We start from the raw sequence: 18,275 nt of genomic DNA, 5'->3' as shown, positions 1-18,275 counted from the left end.
TCTATAGGTCATCTAGTCCAACCACTTGCTCAAGCAGGACTACCTAGGGCTGGTTTCCCAGGACCATGTCCAGATGGCTTTTGAATATCTCCAAGGATGGAGACTCTACAGCCTCTCTAAGTAACCTGTTCCAGTGTTTGACCACCCTCACAAGAAGTAAATATTTTTTTTTATATGTTTAACTGGAATTTCTTGTATTTCAGTTTGTGTCTGTTGCCTCTCCTCCTGGCAGTGGGCCCTACTGAGAAGGCTCTGGCTACATCTCCTTTATTCTTCCCCATCATGTAGTTTTATACATTGATAAGATTCTCCCGACCTTTGTCTTCTCCAGGCTAAACAATTCCAGCTCTCTTAGCCTCTACCTGTAAGTCAGATGGTCTAAGTTCTTAATCACCATTTTGTCCATGTCTTTTTTGTACTGGACACAGCACTCCAGTGATGTCTGTGAGGTCATATCTGGAGTACTATGTCCAGCTCTGTGCTCCCTAGTACAAGAGGGAGATGGAGCTACTGGGGAGACTCCAGCAAAGAGCCATGGGGATGATTAAGAGATTGAAGTATCTTTCATATGAGGAGAGGCTGAGAGCTGGGACTGCTCAGCCTGGAGCAGAGAAGGCTCCAGGGGGATCTTATCAATGTGTGTAAATACCTGATCAGAGGAGTAAAGAAGGGGCCAGACTCTCCTTGGTAGTGCCCAGTGACAGGGCAAGAGGCAATGAGCACAAACTGAAACACATTAAATTCCATCTGTACACAAGAAAACACTTTTTTACTGTGAGGGTGATCATACAGTTGGACAGGCTGCCAAGAGAGGTTGTGGAGTCTCCATTTGTGGAGATTTTCAAAACCCAACTGGACACAGTCCTGGGGAAGCTGCTGAAGCTGACCCTGCATTGAGCAGCAGAGTTGGCCTAGATGATCTCAAGAGGTCCCTTCCAGTCAAAATGATTCTGTGATTCTGTCTCACCAGTGCTGAACTGAGAGGAAGGATCAGCTCCCTCAGCCTGCTGGCAATGTCATAGAATCATAAAATTGTTTTGTTTGGAAGAGACCTTTAAGATCATCAACTCCAACCATTAACCTAGCACTGCCAAGTTACCACTAAACCATGTCCCTCAGCACTACATCTACACATCTTTTTAACTACCTCCAGTGATGGCAACTCCACCACTTCCATGGGCAGCGTGTTCCAATGCTTAACAACCATCCCAGTGAAGAAATTTTTCCTAATGTCCAATCTAAACCTTCCCTGGCGTAACTTGAGGCCATTTCCTCTTGTCCTATCACTTTTTACTTGGGAGAAGAGATTGACCCCCACCTCACTACAACCTCCTTTCAGGTAGTTGTAGAGAGCGATAAGGTCTCCCCTGAGCCTTCTTTTCTGCAGGCTAAACAACCCCAGTTCCCTCAGCCACTCCTCATAAGACTTGTGCTCTTCACCAGCTCCTAATGTAGCCCAGAATGCTGTTGACCTGTGCTACAAGGGCACACTGCTGGCTTATAGTTGACTTATCATTGACCAAATTTCCCATGGCCTTTTCTGGAAAGCCGTTTTCCAGCTAATCAGCCCTCAGCATGTTCTGATGCATTTCCTTCACAGGGGTGGGAGTTTGCATTCCCCGTAGTTGAACTTCAAGAGATTCCTCTCAGCCCATTTCTGCAGCCTGTTGAGGTCCCTCTGAATGGCAGTGCGGTTATGTGGCATACCGACCACTGCTCCCTGTTTTGTATGATCTGCAAATGACTTCTGTCATTTGACAGCAGGAGATGGAGATGAAGCCACAAATTTATGTTGTCAGGAGAGTCACAGTGATAGAAGACGTTGAAAATAGATATTCATTTAGGTATCATCAGTAGAAAATTGTGGTATTTATACTTCATAACCCCCTGTGCAGATTCTCTTATTTTCATGAGTGACATTAGTTTTGCTTTGTTTGTCTTTGATTTCTTACCGAGTGGCTAAATCTGAACCAACAAAAAAACACTTGTATACCACAATACGTGTGTCTGAGAGAGAATTATGTCAGTAAATTTGTATAATTTTATCATTTTATATCCCTAGGACTTCCCATTTAGGATCTAGAATTCTAGCATTCTAGAATTAAAATAGCCTGTTTTCTGTGCAGCAAATAACAAACTTTTCAAATACACTTTATCTTTTTGAATAATATAAGTCATTGATGTGTTTTCAGTCATACAAAAGCTCAAAAACACTGAAGGAGAAAGTTCCTAAATTAAAACTGGTTTTAAAAGCATAATTGTTAAAAAGAGGGCATGAAATACTAAGTCCTGATTGTAAAGTCAAAGTGATCATGTAGTGTTGAATTCCTTCAGGCAGAGCTGGGAATTCAGTATGGGACAAGAAGGCTTGTTCCTCATCTATCTGTTACTTAAGCAGCTGTTGTCTCAAAGAGCCTCACAGAAACCTGAGCAAGAATATTCCCGAATTCTTAGTCTTCTTTTGTGACTGAGATTTTCTGGGTCCTGCTTATTAAGTAAACCAGAATATCGTTACCTTGCTGCAATGCTGCCTTTTATTCTTTGTTTGCTTTTTAAATAGAAATTGAAGTCTAACTCTGCAAGTCTCACAGCTGAAAGCAATAGTGGTGTTGTACAGGCTCATAGGAAAAGGTAAGTGAAAAATGTTTTGGCTGGTTGAACATAGCTTGATTATAGCTTGTTGTCAGTCAAATAATATTGCTACTGTTCAATCTGTGTTGACATTAACTAAGAAAGAAACTGAGTATTCAGAGAAGCATTCTTTGTAAAGAAAAACAAAGATAAACAGAAGGATTAATTTGAAGAATTGCTAATGTGCTTTCATGTGGCCAAAATTATTTATTATAAATTTACTCATTATTTAAGTTATTGAACAACAGCTTCCTTTGCCTTATGGACATACACATTCATCAAATGCTGCAATATATAGTCCATATATATATTTGGTATAGAGAGTGGTTGCCATACAGTTTCTCTTTGAACACCTTGGTAATGGAATTTTTAAAATTCTATAGTTCGTAAGTATTTGGATGCTTTGCCTGTATTTAATAAATATTATTTTAGATGTACCATACTGTTAAACTAGGAGAAGCATTGTACTACTTCCTCCGAAATGTTTTGTTATAATTTAATATTTTTTAATGAAATCCACATAGATGCTGTCCAGTGTACCTGGGTGGAAGCTCTTCACCGTATGGCATAGGAACAAATATTTCAAAAAGGTAGGAAACATGAAAAAGAATGTTCTGCTTGCTTTATCATTATTTTTAATCACAGCTGAGTTTCTCTTGTGCATTTGAACTGGACAGGACAGCCTTATATTCATCTAAACGTATGGCTGCCTGTAACTGCAGTTGAAGTCAGCTCGTCCCTTCCAGTCCTCTGTTGTTGACCACTAGATCTTTTGTTTGTTTGAGGAGTTGAAAGATGTGTGCAGATGAGACATGAGACTCCAAAAATCAAAAATGTAGTTAAGGAAATCACTGCTGTAGAGTATTTTATTTGTCCCTGCCTCTCTTCAGCTTTCTATGTGGTGCCATGTATGTCACTTTAATCAGTGGGCTGGTTTAAGTCATCCCAGAGCCTGAACTGAAAATAGGCAGAGTACTTTGCAACTGCAGCTGAACTAAGTAGGAGAGGTACTTCAAACATTTATCCCTGACATCCTATAGAATATTATTACATTTCCATGTGGAATTTTTTGTTGTAAGTAATTACACACTTGATGCATATTTGGATGCTGGTCAGGTGCCATAACAGTGAGAAGGACCAAAGAGAATATATCAAGAGAATATCAGTTTATTTTATGTGTTCAGTGTGGTTAGGAACCTGTAAAAATAATACATGATCATATAGTTAAAACACATACCATAATGAATGTGCCAGAGATTTAAAAAAATTAAGATTACAGGGTAACCTTGTTTCTCGTATTTCTGAGTGAGTGCTGAACTTTAAAACAGTTATGATGCGTGTAGCTTCTCTGATTCTAATAAGCTCTTGAAGCTTTCTATTCTTTTTTCACCAGAACATGTGATCAACTACGTTGCACTGCTTGTGACTTCCGTGTGTTGCTTTTCAATGACTGCATCTGGGATCAATCCTGTGATTATCTTTTTTTCAGGTATGTCTGAGGTGTTTGGTGTTAGTATTGTGTTACTGTGCTTTGAGGCTTGACAGGAACAGAAAAGATGAAAAGTCCTGAGCACTCCTGTGTTACCTAAAAAGGAGCATGTATGGAACCTGTTCAGTGATCAGATGGGAAAGTCTGCAGGGAGAGGGATGCAACATCTCCCGTAATCTGTTTTCATGCCTTTACATTTCTTTACCCATCACTCCCCCTCTCTGCTTTTCAAAAGAATGCAAGTTTCGTGGATCAAAAGGCAACTTTACTGCTGAAATAAGCAGATAATCTGTGGTATGGGTTGGCCTCTGGGGTGCTATTGCAGGATGCCTACAAAATGAATGCAGACTGTTCAGCATGTACTTCTCACTATACCTTCAGTCACACAGACTACGATTGTTTCAGGACAGATTTTCTCTTTTCCAGTATCAAGTATTATGCTGTGATGTTCAGTGAAAATCAAATAGTTTGATTTCTTAACAGACTTCTTTTTGAAGCAAGGTTTGATTAAATGGAGGAGTGGGATTTTTGTTTTTGTGATACATTGTGATGTCTTTAATTTCAAATTTTTTGAAGACTTAAAATTAAGGAGTTCTTATTTCCAGTTTCTCTAAAGCTGTATCTAATGCCACAGCTTAGTGAAGGGCAGTGTAGTTGGCATGCTGCTAATATAGACACCGAATTTGAATTCCTTTTATTTTAGTAAAGTCTCCTGTTTGTGCCCGTTAACTGATGGAGGTAGTGGATGTGTTCAGAGTATGTGCTTGGCCACCAGGGGGTGCGACAGCTGGAGTAGAACAGTGATGGATACATCGTCTCCTTTTCCACTATTTTTCTTGTTTTACATGTAAGGTTTTTCCTGTATTTTCCTTCCAATTTCGAAATTTGAATTTCTCTTTGAGTGCAAATCTTATTTTTTTAAAATTTAAATTTTATTTAAATTTTATTTTATTATTTAATAATAATTTAAATTTTAATAAATTAATAAAATTTAAATTTTATTTTATTATTTAAAGCAGCTTTAAAAATACAGTGCTGCACTAGCCTCCTGAGATGAGTTTGGTAGCTGGAAAGGTTAAATAAAAATATGATTCTTTTACTTACCCAAAGTCCAAATTATTCTTCTTCTGAGATCTTGAAATTAATAAATTTAAAAAAAAAAAAAAGACATGAAAGGTATTAGTATCAGATATTTGTAACTGATTAAAATCTGTAATCTTTAGCAAGATATTTAGCTATTTATTTTAACTAACTTAAATTTTAAAAAGCAAAGTTGAAGGTTAAACATTTGCCTTCCATTAATAGGTGTCTGACCTCTTTTTCTAAAAATTCTTCCTTTGATGTTTGTTTTGGATTTCCTTTATTTAACTGGGCTTGCTAATGTTGTTTTTGAGCAATTCAGTGGCCAGTAATTGATGGCCAGGAGGAGGTCATGAGAGCAGGGATACTTAAAATGCTAAAATTTCACTTGTTTTTTGAAACAAATTGTTTATATAATAGCCGTGTTGATTTTTCATTTGTTGTGGTTGATGCTTGCACAGCAATTATTTGTGATTTGATGTACATTCTTCCCTCTTACGGCCATTTCATTTCAGTCACTTTAACAACAATCCTGATTAACAGTTCTTGGTGAAAAGTTTAACTCTGTAGTTGTACCCATTCTGCATAGGGATTTTTACAATAAGTTTGATAAGATAAATAAATTTTTGGATGATTTCTTAACATGAGAATTAACTCTACCTGGTTTTCTTCCCAATTATTTCTCTGGAGGCTGATACAGCTTCTCTAAACCCGACAGAGAACATTGTTTACAAAAACGTCAATCTCCAGTTGATCGGAGAATACAGCAACTATGTACCGAGACTGCTCTGAGGAAAGAATTATGTTCAAAACAGAATTTAAACATATCCCTAAATTCATTCATGACAGTGGTACTCAAAGATGTTCTTAAGAGCTTTTCTGAATTGAAATGGCCTCATGAATCTTTTTTCTTTTTAAAAAAATGCATGATCCTAAAATGAATTCACTTGATTGGCAGGAATAACATGCCTGAGCACAGTAAACTAAGAGCAAAGATGATAAAGAAGAAAGGAGCACGAGCATATGCTTGTCAGTGCAGCTGGAGATCCATTGACGAACTAACTGACCTCCAAACAGACCAGCAGCTTCGGTGGGTTTGTGGTAAACATGCAGAATGAAGTCCTCTTGTTTATGGTACCTACTTGTGTGGAAACAGGTTATAAACTCAATTTGTTTCCCACACAGTTTTCTGAGAACAGATGGAAACCTGAATACTTATATCTAGAAATAGATTATAAGACCCAGACTCCAACCTGAAAACTTTTGTTTTCAATTTAACTGTCTTGCAAGTAATATGGGGAGTTGAATTATTAGAAGAAACAACCAATTTGGAGGCTTTCTGGAAGCTAAATGAGGTTAAAGCTCATACTCAGTAGTGTTAAAGAAAGGAAGAGGAAGTCGACAGATTGAGGCATGGGGCAAAGCACTTTGAGACTGTTCCTCATATCTAGCAGAGAGCTTTATTTTCCATGTCTGCAAAATCTTGGACTCAAAATGGTGAGTTGGGATGCAGCCATGACACTCAGGCATATGAATTTCTGCACGGAAATTAATACTGCTCTTCTGCTTTGCTTATAGCTGTTAATGAGCAAGTGGTTGTAGATCTCTTAAAAAATTACTGCAAGATCAGCTCTCACCTCGAAGGTTTCAGCACACCCCAAAACTTAACTTTATTTTACACACCAGTAGCCAAAAACTGCAGGTGCTGGAAATTTCCTTCCACTTCCTACTGCTTTCTTTAGAGCACTTTCTGCTGAGTAAAGACTTTTACCACAGTGAATTTCTTGGATCTCCCTTCACAGCAAGAGGTGAACAAGTTATTGTGCAATTATTAAATATTGTGCAATTTCAAAGAGATTCTGAAGAATATATGACTCTTCTATCAATATTTTCAAGGGGAAAAAGGCTCAGGCTTTCATGAGTGAGGAAATATATATCCCCACTGACGTTCAAATTTGGATATTTTTTTTCAGTTTCATTTAGCTTTCACTGCAGCTTCACTTCAAAATTCTGCATATTCAGAAAGTGTAACTGTCCCGTTTCAACACACTCCCTTCCCCCAGTAACATCGTAAAACTGCTTCCAGTATCATGTTACTTGGTGAATTGTCTTGATTACAGTTAATGTCACTATAGTTTATGAGCTTGCTCTTTTCATTATGTATAAATAACACAAGAGATGGATTGGGGTCTTGGGCAGGCAGAGAGGAAGGAAAGGATTACCAGTCCTGGCAATTAGTACATTGAAAAGTGTCTCAAAATGGGAAGTCTGTCAGTATTTTTGCTATGCAGTATGTGATACTGTACAGATAAATTCAAAATTACTTTGTGCAATTCCATACAGAGCCATTTCTTTTTTTGTGTCATGGCCCTACACTGTACATTGTCAATCTGTTCTTTTTCTAAGCTTTTGCAAAACAATTGCATGGTGCTTCTTACAGAGGTCATCTCTCAAATCTGTCACTTTGTACCTGTCTGAAAGAGCAGATCCCAGTAGTGACCAGAGGCATAGTGTACTCTGCATCCTGTTCACCTTCCCCCTCTGTGAGTGTTTTTTTAGAACATGCAGAAGACCAGCAGTGTGCCTGGTAGGCCTGGCAGTGCTTACATATGCAGTGCTTCCATGCTCTCGAGTGTGTGTTCCGGTGCCACATGCAGCCTTGCTAGTAGGTTCAGAGGTGAGTTGGCTTTGGAGAGGTACTACTTGCCATAATGGTATAGATGTATTGTTTTCAGTGCAATTGGTGTTTCAGGCTGAAGTTTCAACTGCTAGAGCCTAAAACTGCAGGTTCAGGAGACAGAGAGATCCAGAGACCAGTTGATTAATGCTCAAATCAGCTACTGGAAGAGGTCTGCTTGCGTTTCTGTCATCTGTGAAGAGATAGCCCCCATGTGGACTAAGCAGTAAGTGTTCCTGGGTTTTCTTCAGGTGGACCTGAGCGATTTCCATTCCCAGAGAACAAGAGAAGAACCCAGCAGTAGTATGTAATTTATTAACAAGCCCTAGAGAAGAATAAACCTAGTTTCCATTCTTCTTCTTGAAGAAGAATCCATTTCAAAAAGTGCTGAGTTGCCTTGGCTTGCATGTTCCAAGGCCATTTGAAACTGATGACCAAGTAGCCCCACAGGATGCTCTTTTGGCCTGGGTTTGCACTGGAACTTGTGCCACAATGTAGGGAACAAGTTAGGCTTGCAACGTGTGAGCAGGAAACAGGGAAAATTCTAACACCCATCTCAGTTCATGAGACCAAGATTTATGTGACTTGGAAAAGGAGCATGTCTCCTGTGCTCTCCTTTAAACAAACCAACAGAAATAGTCAACCCCTCTGGAACAGTTTGCACTACCAACCATGGGGAGCAAATTCTGCAAAACCAAAAGTTCAAGACATCCATTCTAGTGATTTTTATGACAAGAAGACAGACTGCAGCACTTAAAAAGTGGAGGCTAGGAAGGAATTGAGACAAAAGGACGAAGAGTGTAGGAGAAGTAAGAAATATTAACACCAATATCTATTGACAACATTAGTCAGTATTTCTCCTAGGTCACCTCATCCCTCAGTCTTCACAGAATCATAGAATAGTTTGGGCTAGAAGGGACCTTTAAAGGTAATCTAGTCCAATCTCCCTGCAATGAGCAGCGACATTAAGGACATGGACCTGCTGGAGCGTGTGCAGAGGAGAGCCACAGGGATGATGCGAGGGCTGGAGCACCTCTCCTATGAGGAGAGGCTGAGTGAGTTGGGGCTGTTCAGCCTGGAGAAGAGAAGGCTCTGGGGAGATCTTATTGTGGCCTTCCAGTACCTAAAGGGGGCCTACCAGAGAGCTGGGGAAGGACTTTTTACTAGGGCATGGGGAATGGCTTTAAACTGGAAGAGGGCAGGATTAGCTTAAACATCAGGAAGAAATTTTTCACTTTGAGTGTGGTAAGGCACTGGAACAGGTTGCCCAGAGAGGTTGTTGAGGCCCCATCCTTGGAGGTGTTCAAGGCCAGGCTGGATGTGGCCTTCAGCAACCTGGTCTAGTGGGAGGTGTCCCTGCCTATGGCAGGGGGGTTGGAACTCAATGATCTTCAAGGTCCTTTCCAACCTAAACCATTCTATGATCCTATGATCTGTAACTAGATCAGGTTGCTCGAAGCACCATCCAACCTGACCTTGAATGTTTCCAGGGATGGGGCATCTACCACCTCTCTGGGCAACCTGTGCCAGTGTTTTACCACCCTCATCGTAAAAAAAAATTCTTACTTATATCTAAATCTTCCCTCTTTTAGTTTAAAGACATTACCCCTTGTCCTATCACAACAGGCCCTGCTAAAAGGTTTGTCCGCATCTTTCTTATAAGCCACCTCTAAGTACTGAAAGGACACAATAAGGTCTCCCCGGAGCTTTCTCTTCTCCAGACTGAACAACCCCAACTCTCTTAGCCTGTCCTCAAAGGAGAGGTGCCCCAGCCCCCTGATCATTTTTGTGGCCGTCCTCTGGACCCACTCCAACAGGTCCATGTCTTTCCTGTGCTGAGGGCTCCAGAGCTGGACACAGTATTCCAGGTGGGGTCTCACCAGAGCGGAGTAGAGGGGCAGAATCACCTCCCTTGACCTTCTGGCCACACTTCTGATGCAGCCAGGATACGGTTGACCTTCTGGGCTGTGAGCACACATTGTCAGCTCATGTCCAGCTTTTCATTCCCCAGTACCCCCAAGTCCTTCTCGTCAGGGCTGCTCTCAATCCTATCATCCCCCAACCTGTATTGATACCAGGGGTTGCCCTGACCCAGGTGCAGGACCCTGCACTTGGTCTTGCTGAACCTCATGAGGTTCACACAGGCCCACTTCTCTTGTTAACCTAGAGTATTGTAGAAAGAATTCTCTTTCTGGATAGAGATTGTTGTCAGGTGATTGAATCACAAACACCATTAAAATTTCACTCCAAGCACTGAAAGTGTTAGAAGAGAATCTTAATTTTAAGTGTGAGTGGAAACCTGTGCATTCCTGTGAAATCATCATGTTTATTCAAGTGTAGTTACTTTTTTCTGGCCTTGGTCAGAATGGTGGGATATGATAGCTCTTTGCCCAAGTGAATTTTTAAACTGATGCAGAAACAGTGCTTATTGTATTGGTTTTCATTACAGAATTTAGCATATTTCCAGATCTGAGAATAGTTACGATGTCATTAAATATAATTATTTTGTTCGAAATAGGAGTGGTATTGAGTATTTGATTTCCCTTCCTTTGCTTTCTTCAGTTACATGTTACAAACCACTCCAAAGTCCTCAAATGAAAAGAATGTAAAGAAAGATAATATTAGAGTTTCAATGTTCATTTGATGAAGGTATTGTAAGATTGCACAAGATTTTCGAGATGTAGCCCAGACCCTAAGTGATATTTCCGTGTCAGTTATCTGAGATAGCAGGGATTATGTAAAGAATTTTGTTTAAGAATGCCATTCAGCTGTTGTCAAACGGAAGTACTGGAGAGCACTTTTGCTAAGTATAAATGTGACCATTGTTTTTCTCCATTTTTTTACTTTGGAAGCAGTAATATAACTTCTGTTTGTGAAATGGACAAGGTGAAAACTTGAGACTTTCATTTTGCTTGGGTGATGTGCTTGCACATTTTCTAGCCTGCCGCGTTAGCCTGTAGCAGATCCCTCAACAAAACAAAAGCAATGAAGGATGACAAAATGAGAATCCACGCAAAAGCATTCACTTGGAAATGTAATCAGGGGTTTTATATTATACCAACTTTTCTAAATCTGTGTTCCTGCTGTACTTCTGGATAGGAATCCAATTCAGATGTACATAGTACATTTTGAGAGCTTCTCTTTATCAAATTTTAATGTGCTGTTCTAATTGTATATCTCAGTTGTTTTACCTGCAAACTATGGAGGGTATCCAACCCATATGCTGAATATAGCTCAGAAGAGTAATTATTACGGATCTTGCCCTGCCATAAAATTTAACTTACTGAAGAGCATAATAGCATTACATATTGCAGGCTCTGCACTGTCTAAAATGGAATAAGGATTTTGTTTTTCGGAACACCCATTTCAGTTTTGTACTGAAGGTATTCTGCAAATGCTAGGCACTGGAGGCTGCCACTTGTCGAAAGACCGCTCACTTCTCTTGTTTCCTGACATGTGAGTCTTTGGGTCATGTAACCAGCACATGTGGTGTCACACAATAGGAAAGGAACTGTATTGGGAGCTGCGTAGGCAAATTTATCTTACTGACAGGCTCTTTTTGCACAAGACCTGACCAGTTTTGTCTGTTGTGTGACACTCGATAACCGCAGACAGGCCAACCTGGAAGGGTTGGAAGGGTAAAGCAGTGTCAGGTGCGCTCATTTGTGAGGGCCACATATGCTGCCTCAGCACGTGTGCTTCGAGGAAAATATGTTTCAAATGTCAACACTTCAATAAAATAAAAAGATGTGACAAAGCTGAACTGCGTGTTGTGTAAATTCTATTGTGGTATTCCTATACAGGAGAAGCCTTCTGAAAATGGTGTAGGACCATGTTTTTCTCTCTTAGAAGGGTTATGAAATGCCCTTAGTACAAAAACATTGTCCAGCTCATAAGAAACAGTAAGTACTGTTGCGTGTGTTTTCTCACATCAGTGGAGTTATAGCAAATACCTGAGAAGTAAATGAGCTTTAACATTCTTCAGCAGATAACACGAGGAGGACAGGTTATGTTATAGAGAGCTCATAAAGGTGGATGAATTTACCGTGTTTCTTGGATGTTTACCAGGATAAAAGATGGAGCCAGTTGCTGTGCGAGGTGGCATATAGCTCAATTTCTTGCAGAGTGGGATGCTGGTACCGTTGTGTGTCAGTCAAGGCAGGTTATCACTAGCATCATAATGGTCACTTAAAAGTGGGAGTTCAGTCAAGGAATCACAGCATTTACTCTCCCCTAGACCTTGCTGTAGAAAGCTGTTCTTATTACCAGGAAGAAGGTGCTCTACATATGGGAGTTGGAACAAACTGATTCTCCATCATGAAGAAATGCTGCGTGGCATACGTTAGAGTCCCAGACATAAATATTTCCTAGACTCGGTTCTGAATTTGGACTCCAGGTCTTGGTGCTATTCAGGCTGTCATTATTTCCCAGACTTAGTGGGCAGCGTGGACTCCATGAGAACACACAGAAAACACCCACTGACCCAGGACTCCTCCTGACTTTCCGTACTTCTGACTTGCAGTATCACAGTGCCGTTAGAAGGTAGTGGCCACGTATGTTTAATTCACATTGACCACTTTTATTCTGTTATGCTTTAAATGTAATTTGGGGTAAAATGTGATTGTACGATCTAGTCTGCAGAGGGCAGAGCAACACCGCTGAGTGTTATAGGCTTCTGCTTCAGTAATGCAAGCTCATACTTCTTTTTTCTGGAATAATGAAGGGTTACATTCAACCGATTTAGGCTTCTTGCATTTATTTTCCACTGGTGAAATTGTAAGTGGGGTAGCCAGATCTATGGCAACTCCACTTGATTTTTGTGTGACTTCATCCAAATGGTCCTCAAGTGGTCCTTGACCGATACTGAAGCGGATTAAGTTTTTTTGCTGTCACAAAAAGAAGCATAAAAATGTGTGTGTGTGTGTGTGTGTGTGTGTGTGTGTGTGTGTGTGTCTGTGTATATACATAAGCGTATGTATGTTTATCCTCTAACAACAGTAGTGGAAGAACTAAATTTCCTTCAGGATTTACCTTTCACCCTGCCCAAATTAATTTTCTCTGAAAATGTTGTTAAGTGGTTTTGGCAAGTAGAGGTTGTGTACTTTAGGATCTCGATGTCCAGCACAAAATTTATATAGCACATCACCCAAGATGTGAAAAGATGGCAGGTCTTAAAAAGCAAATGGTAAGAGGTCAAAATTTAGAAATACCAAAAAATTGTTTCTATGTCAGAAAGCCATGCAGAAGACTTGCGATGCTGCAGGGCAGTGAGAGTAATGGCAGCAAGAGCCATCCAAAGACCTGCGTCCTGCAGTTCATAGGCCACAAGCCCTGGCTAAGGTTTGGTGAAGAGTGAATTTTAAAAGGTTGTGTCAGCTGCACATCTGCAAACACCCTGCTTCCCATGAACACACAAACACACACACACACACACACAGTGGTTCTTTCAGTTTGAACTCCCTCCTGGTTCTTAGGGAATCCGGTAAGTGTGAATATACAAAGCAGATTTACAGTGGATGGAAGTAAACATGACCTCTAATTGTGAAGTTGTGTCCTATTTCTGTAGAAGTGATGAGGTGCTTTTAACTACAAGCACCAACATATCACAGAATCATAGAATCACAGAATAGTTTGAGTTGGAAGGGACATTTAAAGGTCATCTAGTCCAACCTCCCCTGCAATGCGCAGGGACATCTTCAACTAGATCAGGTTGCTCAGTGCCGTGTCCAACCTGACTTTGAATGTTTTCAGAAATGGCCTACCAGCCACCTCTCTGGGCAACTTGTGCCAGGGTTTCACCATCCTCATTGTAAAAAATGTCTTCCTTATATCTAGTCTGAATCTTCCCTCTTTCAGTTTAGAACCATTAACCCTTGTCCTATCGCAACAAGCCTTACTAAAAAGTCTGTCCCCATCTTTCTTACAAGCCCCCTTTAAGTACTGAAAGGCCATAATAAGGTCTTCCTGGAGCCTTCTCTTCTCCAGCCTGAACAGCCTCAACTCTCTCAGCCTGTCCTCATAGGAGAGGTGCTCCATCCCTCTGATCATTTTTGTGGCCCTCTCCAACAGGTCCATGTCTCTCCTGTGCTGAGGGCTCCAGAGGTGGATGCAGTACTCCGGGTGGGGTCTCACCAGAGCAGAGTAGAGGGGCAGAATCACCTCCCTTGATATCTAAACCATGAAATGAGAGTTTGCTTATTTTACTGGTAAAATATCATCTGAATTTAGCCTAGTTACACCATAGGTGAACGATCTCTGTAACACTTCATTTTTTACTTCCTTCCTTCCCTGTAATAGGAGAAATAGTTGAACAAAAAAGGTTTTGTAGAGAAAATAGGAACTAGCAAGGCTGAGTAGCACACTGTGAGAGGTTGTGTATAGAAAAGTTCTCTGAAAACATTGTTTCAGGCAAGAAATAAGCCATTGGTTTTTTTGTTTGCTTCTAAACTAAAGACACACCTACGTGGAAGAAACGAAAATGGCATGCTGCAGGGAGACCTTCAAATACCCACAAACAATTTGCCAAAAGCAAAGACAAAACTTCAGGCGGGAGGTGTCCTTTCTTGGAGTCTTTCAGGATTGCAATGTCAGGGTCTGGCCCAGAAGATGGGGGTGAACCCAGCCCCCCATCCGCTCCCCTTCAGTCACTTCCATCCCAGGAACACAGGGAAGCAAAGTGCAGGAGGGACCTTCAACCTCAGAAGGTACCTGCTCACTTCCACATGAGGATGCTGTGGAACACGTGAGCTGAGTGCGGCTCATTTGGGTTTGGGTTTTTTCTTCTAAAATTTGTGAGAAGGGTTTCCTGCAGTATCTTGAAAGCTGTTTCCTGGTGACAGGTTTTAGATAAAAGAGCTAACATAGTCAGATATGATATTTAGTTATTGTAGTCTGTTGTAGTCAGATATTATATTTAGTTATAAGAGCTAATTATTCAGGGCTGCTAAAAATCCTCTTAGCCAGTGGTTTGTAACTGTTATTCAAATATAAGCAAATGATCTTGAAGTTTTTCATGAGAGTTTAGTGAAACTGAAACCCTTACAGCCTCAAAGCTTGTACTAAAGCACTGGGAGGCAGAGAGGAGGAAGACATTTTCATACTGGTCAAACAAATGCATAATATTCTAGCTCTAAGTACCTTAAATATATCTATTTTAAAAAAGCGGTTGCTTATAGAGGGGAAAAAATGTTAACTAGCTCTTGAACACTGGTAGGATATTTAATACACAGCCATAAAATTTTTCAATCTATATTTAAAGGCAAGCAATGTGGCCTTACTCTAAGACAATGCAATATATGTTCTAGTAATTAAATACAGTGAACATACATCTTTCAGCTATGGCAACGAAGCTTTGGAATACTCAGCAATCTGACTGTGCTCGGAAGCCCATGTCCTGACCGCCCCGACGTCAACAGCGTCCACAGGAAGGAGGGAAGCAGCCACCAGAGACAGGAAGGTTGAATTTAGCGTCCAACTCCTTATCTAGGAAGAGCGGGCTGCTCAGGATGCTGGTAAGGAAAAGGGTACAAATTGCTACAGCAGATGGTGATAGCTGCCTGGCCCTTCCTGGGAAGACCATTCACATCCATGCAATCAGGGTACAATCTTGTGCACGCAGATGGGTTTAGGAAGAGATTATATCCTGGGGCCGATTATCCAAAATAATGCTTACCATGGTGTCTGACAGTCTCATTCAGTCTTGGTTACTGCCACTTGCAGGAAGAGATGGATCTGCATGCTGAGGAAGGAATGTACGTGTCTTTTAAAAATAAAAGCTTCATCATAGTAAGAGTTATTATTAGTCTTATTAGCCCTACATAAATATAAGCCTTTCCTGAATCCTAATACACACTGCAATTTCTGGTTTAATTTTTAGATTATAGGGTTTATATCAGAGCTGGCACAGCCCTGGTTCCAACACTTTAAGAGACAAAAGCTGTTGCAGCATTGTTTTACCTGCTTCGGATCAGTGAGGTGTCTTGTTTACAAGTGGAAGATAAGCAGCTGCAAAACATTCTTTGCAGTGTAATCGGTTGCTCATTAACATACGAAGCCCAGTTTCCTTTTGATTTCTGTGTATATCTTGGGGAATCCATCTGCCCTGAGCCTGTAGCACAGCAAGGCACCATTCAATCAATCCGTGCTCCTCAGTGGCTGGAATGAGGAGTTAGCACAAAGTTGTAGCATCCTCTGCATTGATTTTCCTATGAATGATGACTCCTATTTCTCCCATCTTCCCCAAAGTATACTGAAAAATTATTTCAGATTTTCTCAAAACTTTACTCCCGCTATGATTGAGACCTGGAACCACTTTAAAGTAGGCTTTTAGTTGCATCTTCCCACATATGTCTGAAACACCTCTTTTCACTTTTTTTTCCATGCTAAATATATATTTAGTTCACTTCCAGTAAGGAAGGCTGGAAACAATTAAGCTATGAAAAAGGCGAGTGGTATAAAAGAGTCTACCCATGTCCTGAACAGCAATAAAATGTATCTGTCCTGAGTAATGGCAAAGAGAACATTCTGGATTTGGATTGCTAAAACAAGTTATGCCAAGAAGATATTGGGGTCCATCTGCTCTGCTAGCTGAACGTGGGTACCGCACATCACCCTTCTCCTGAGCGCAGGAGGATACGGTGACACAGCCGTCACCAGTCTTAGCGCCCAGAGCACCCAGCCAGGTGCTTCACACCGGGGTTGCTAGTGTAAGCTAAAATCCTTAATCGCTCTGTTTTTGCAAAAGATTTTTTTTTCCCCTGTGGTATATTGGAAATCCCTCCTAAAACCTGGAGAGCATTACTTCTTTATAAAGGATATGTTTGTAAAGTGGATAATTTCCAGATGTCAAATGGTTTCTCAGACCTTGCAATAACAATTCTCTACTCGGGATTCTCGGCCAGCGCTGGGCATGTGGTTACCTGGGGTATTTTCAGGATCCATCGTAAGGCAAACGACACCTTTAAAGAGGGGAAAAGCAAACAGCCTAATAGGCACCTCACGGCAGAGAGCACCTCATCAGGTTTGTCCCAACACATTCTCACGTCACTGTTTGATAGGGTAACAGGCCATAAAAGAACGAAGCAGCTACTTTCCTTTTCTGTCAGATGTTGCAAGTTACTCATATTTCCTGTTCTGCTATTTAAAGGACTAAGGGCTGAAAATGGGAGTTCATTAACTTGTCTGAAATGAAATATTTTCCTGTCTTTCTACAGCCACATTTGAATGAATGACAGAAACACAGGCCTGGAAGGCATCTCCGAGGAGCAGGCAGTGCCTTCTGCCCGGAGAGAGGACTGCCCCCGCTGGACGCTCAGGCTGGACCCTGGTGCAGGTTGCCACCAGAAATCTCCCTCCAACCCGCAGGGGAGCTGGATATAGTACACATCAAAGATAGAGAGACTAAGAATTTCCATGCCACCTGTCCAGCAGGTCCCAGGAGGGACAGGAGGAACACCCCTGCCTTTCTCCCTGCTGCCTGAGGGGCTGGGCTGTATTTTGGCCAAGAATAGAAGTATGTGGGAGAACGCGGGAGAATTTCAATAAGCTAACACCAGTGGTATTTAGGCACCGATTCCCTCTCTGTATTTTAGACAGTCTCCCCTTAACTGAGCACATTCACACTTCAACCATTTAAAAATAAAACATTGCTTCCCACACTTTTTTTTTCTTTCCTGTCAGCTGTTGTTTTCTTTACAGACTTGAAACTATGCTTATTTGTCCTTCAGAAAAAAAATCTTATCTCAGTCCGGACAGCCTGGGAAAGGTTTAGGGCACGCTTGCAATGCAAACTTTGAGGAAGTAAATTTAGTTTCTCAATGAGTCTAACCAAGTCAACCGTCGCATTTGACAACGATCCTTCTAAACCTTTGATGGAGACAGAGCTTGCTGCTCTGGGACGTGCCGTCTAACGTAGCTTTGGGCCCCAAGAGGTCAAAGGCCACATCTGAGAGGCCCAAGAAGGGTAACTAAGAAAAGCAAGTCTGTTGTCAGCAGCATTAAATTTGCTGTGCTGGAGTCTGCACTGCTGGGGGGAAAAAATGTGAGGGTTTGCAAATTGAAAGAGAGGTCTGAGAGCACAGCCACAAGTCGGGCAGGGCAGCTGTTGTGTTTTTTAAATACAAAGGCAAAGCCTTCCCGCAATGGAAAGATGTTTGCAGGAAAATCTTTTCATTCTAATATATTCTGACTCGGCACCGGTGTGTAAACTACAGACCATGAACGTACCTGCGTACAAACATCCTCACGTGAGCTGCTGCCAGCTGGGTAGGTGTGGGTGAGCACCGAGGAGCCTGCTCACTGGAAAAGCACACCTGAGGAGCAACCCTCGCTCTGCTAATTGTGCTCTAGGAAGCTTTAATGTACAGCACCAACCCATCCTGCCAACTACTGGGCTCCATT

General features: G+C 41.2%; 1 protein-coding gene and 1 long non-coding RNA gene across 2 annotated transcripts in view; one reads left to right on the top strand and one right to left on the bottom strand.

The window, feature by feature from the left end:
* CFAP418 (cilia and flagella associated protein 418) overlaps positions 1-17,099 on the top strand; it is a gene marked incomplete at both ends in the record, with an annotated part of 19,126 nt that extends 2,027 nt beyond the window's left edge. Inside the window, 5 exons of the mRNA XM_082479243.1 lie at positions 2,561-2,631; positions 3,156-3,221; positions 4,025-4,120; positions 6,159-6,290; positions 17,090-17,099. Of these exons, the coding sequence (XP_082335369.1) occupies positions 2,561-2,631; positions 3,156-3,221; positions 4,025-4,120; positions 6,159-6,290; positions 17,090-17,099 (375 nt within the window). The remainder of the gene's footprint in view (positions 1-2,560; positions 2,632-3,155; positions 3,222-4,024; positions 4,121-6,158; positions 6,291-17,089) is intronic.
* On the bottom strand, positions 15,116-15,907 carry LOC309669332. Its single transcript, XR_014268898.1, has 3 exons — positions 15,834-15,907; positions 15,550-15,615; positions 15,116-15,385 (listed from the first exon to the last, which is right to left on the bottom strand). It is a non-coding gene; the product is annotated as an uncharacterized lncRNA (long non-coding RNA).
* Positions 17,100-18,275: the final 1,176 nt, after the last annotated feature.

This window comes from Vanellus vanellus (genome assembly GCF_965231255.1).
Source record: "Vanellus vanellus genome assembly, chromosome: 2".
NCBI lineage: Eukaryota > Metazoa > Chordata > Aves > Charadriiformes > Charadriidae > Vanellus > Vanellus vanellus.
The sequence above is the reverse complement of the archived record's forward strand: the minus strand, read 5'-3'. Positions and strand labels throughout refer to the sequence as shown.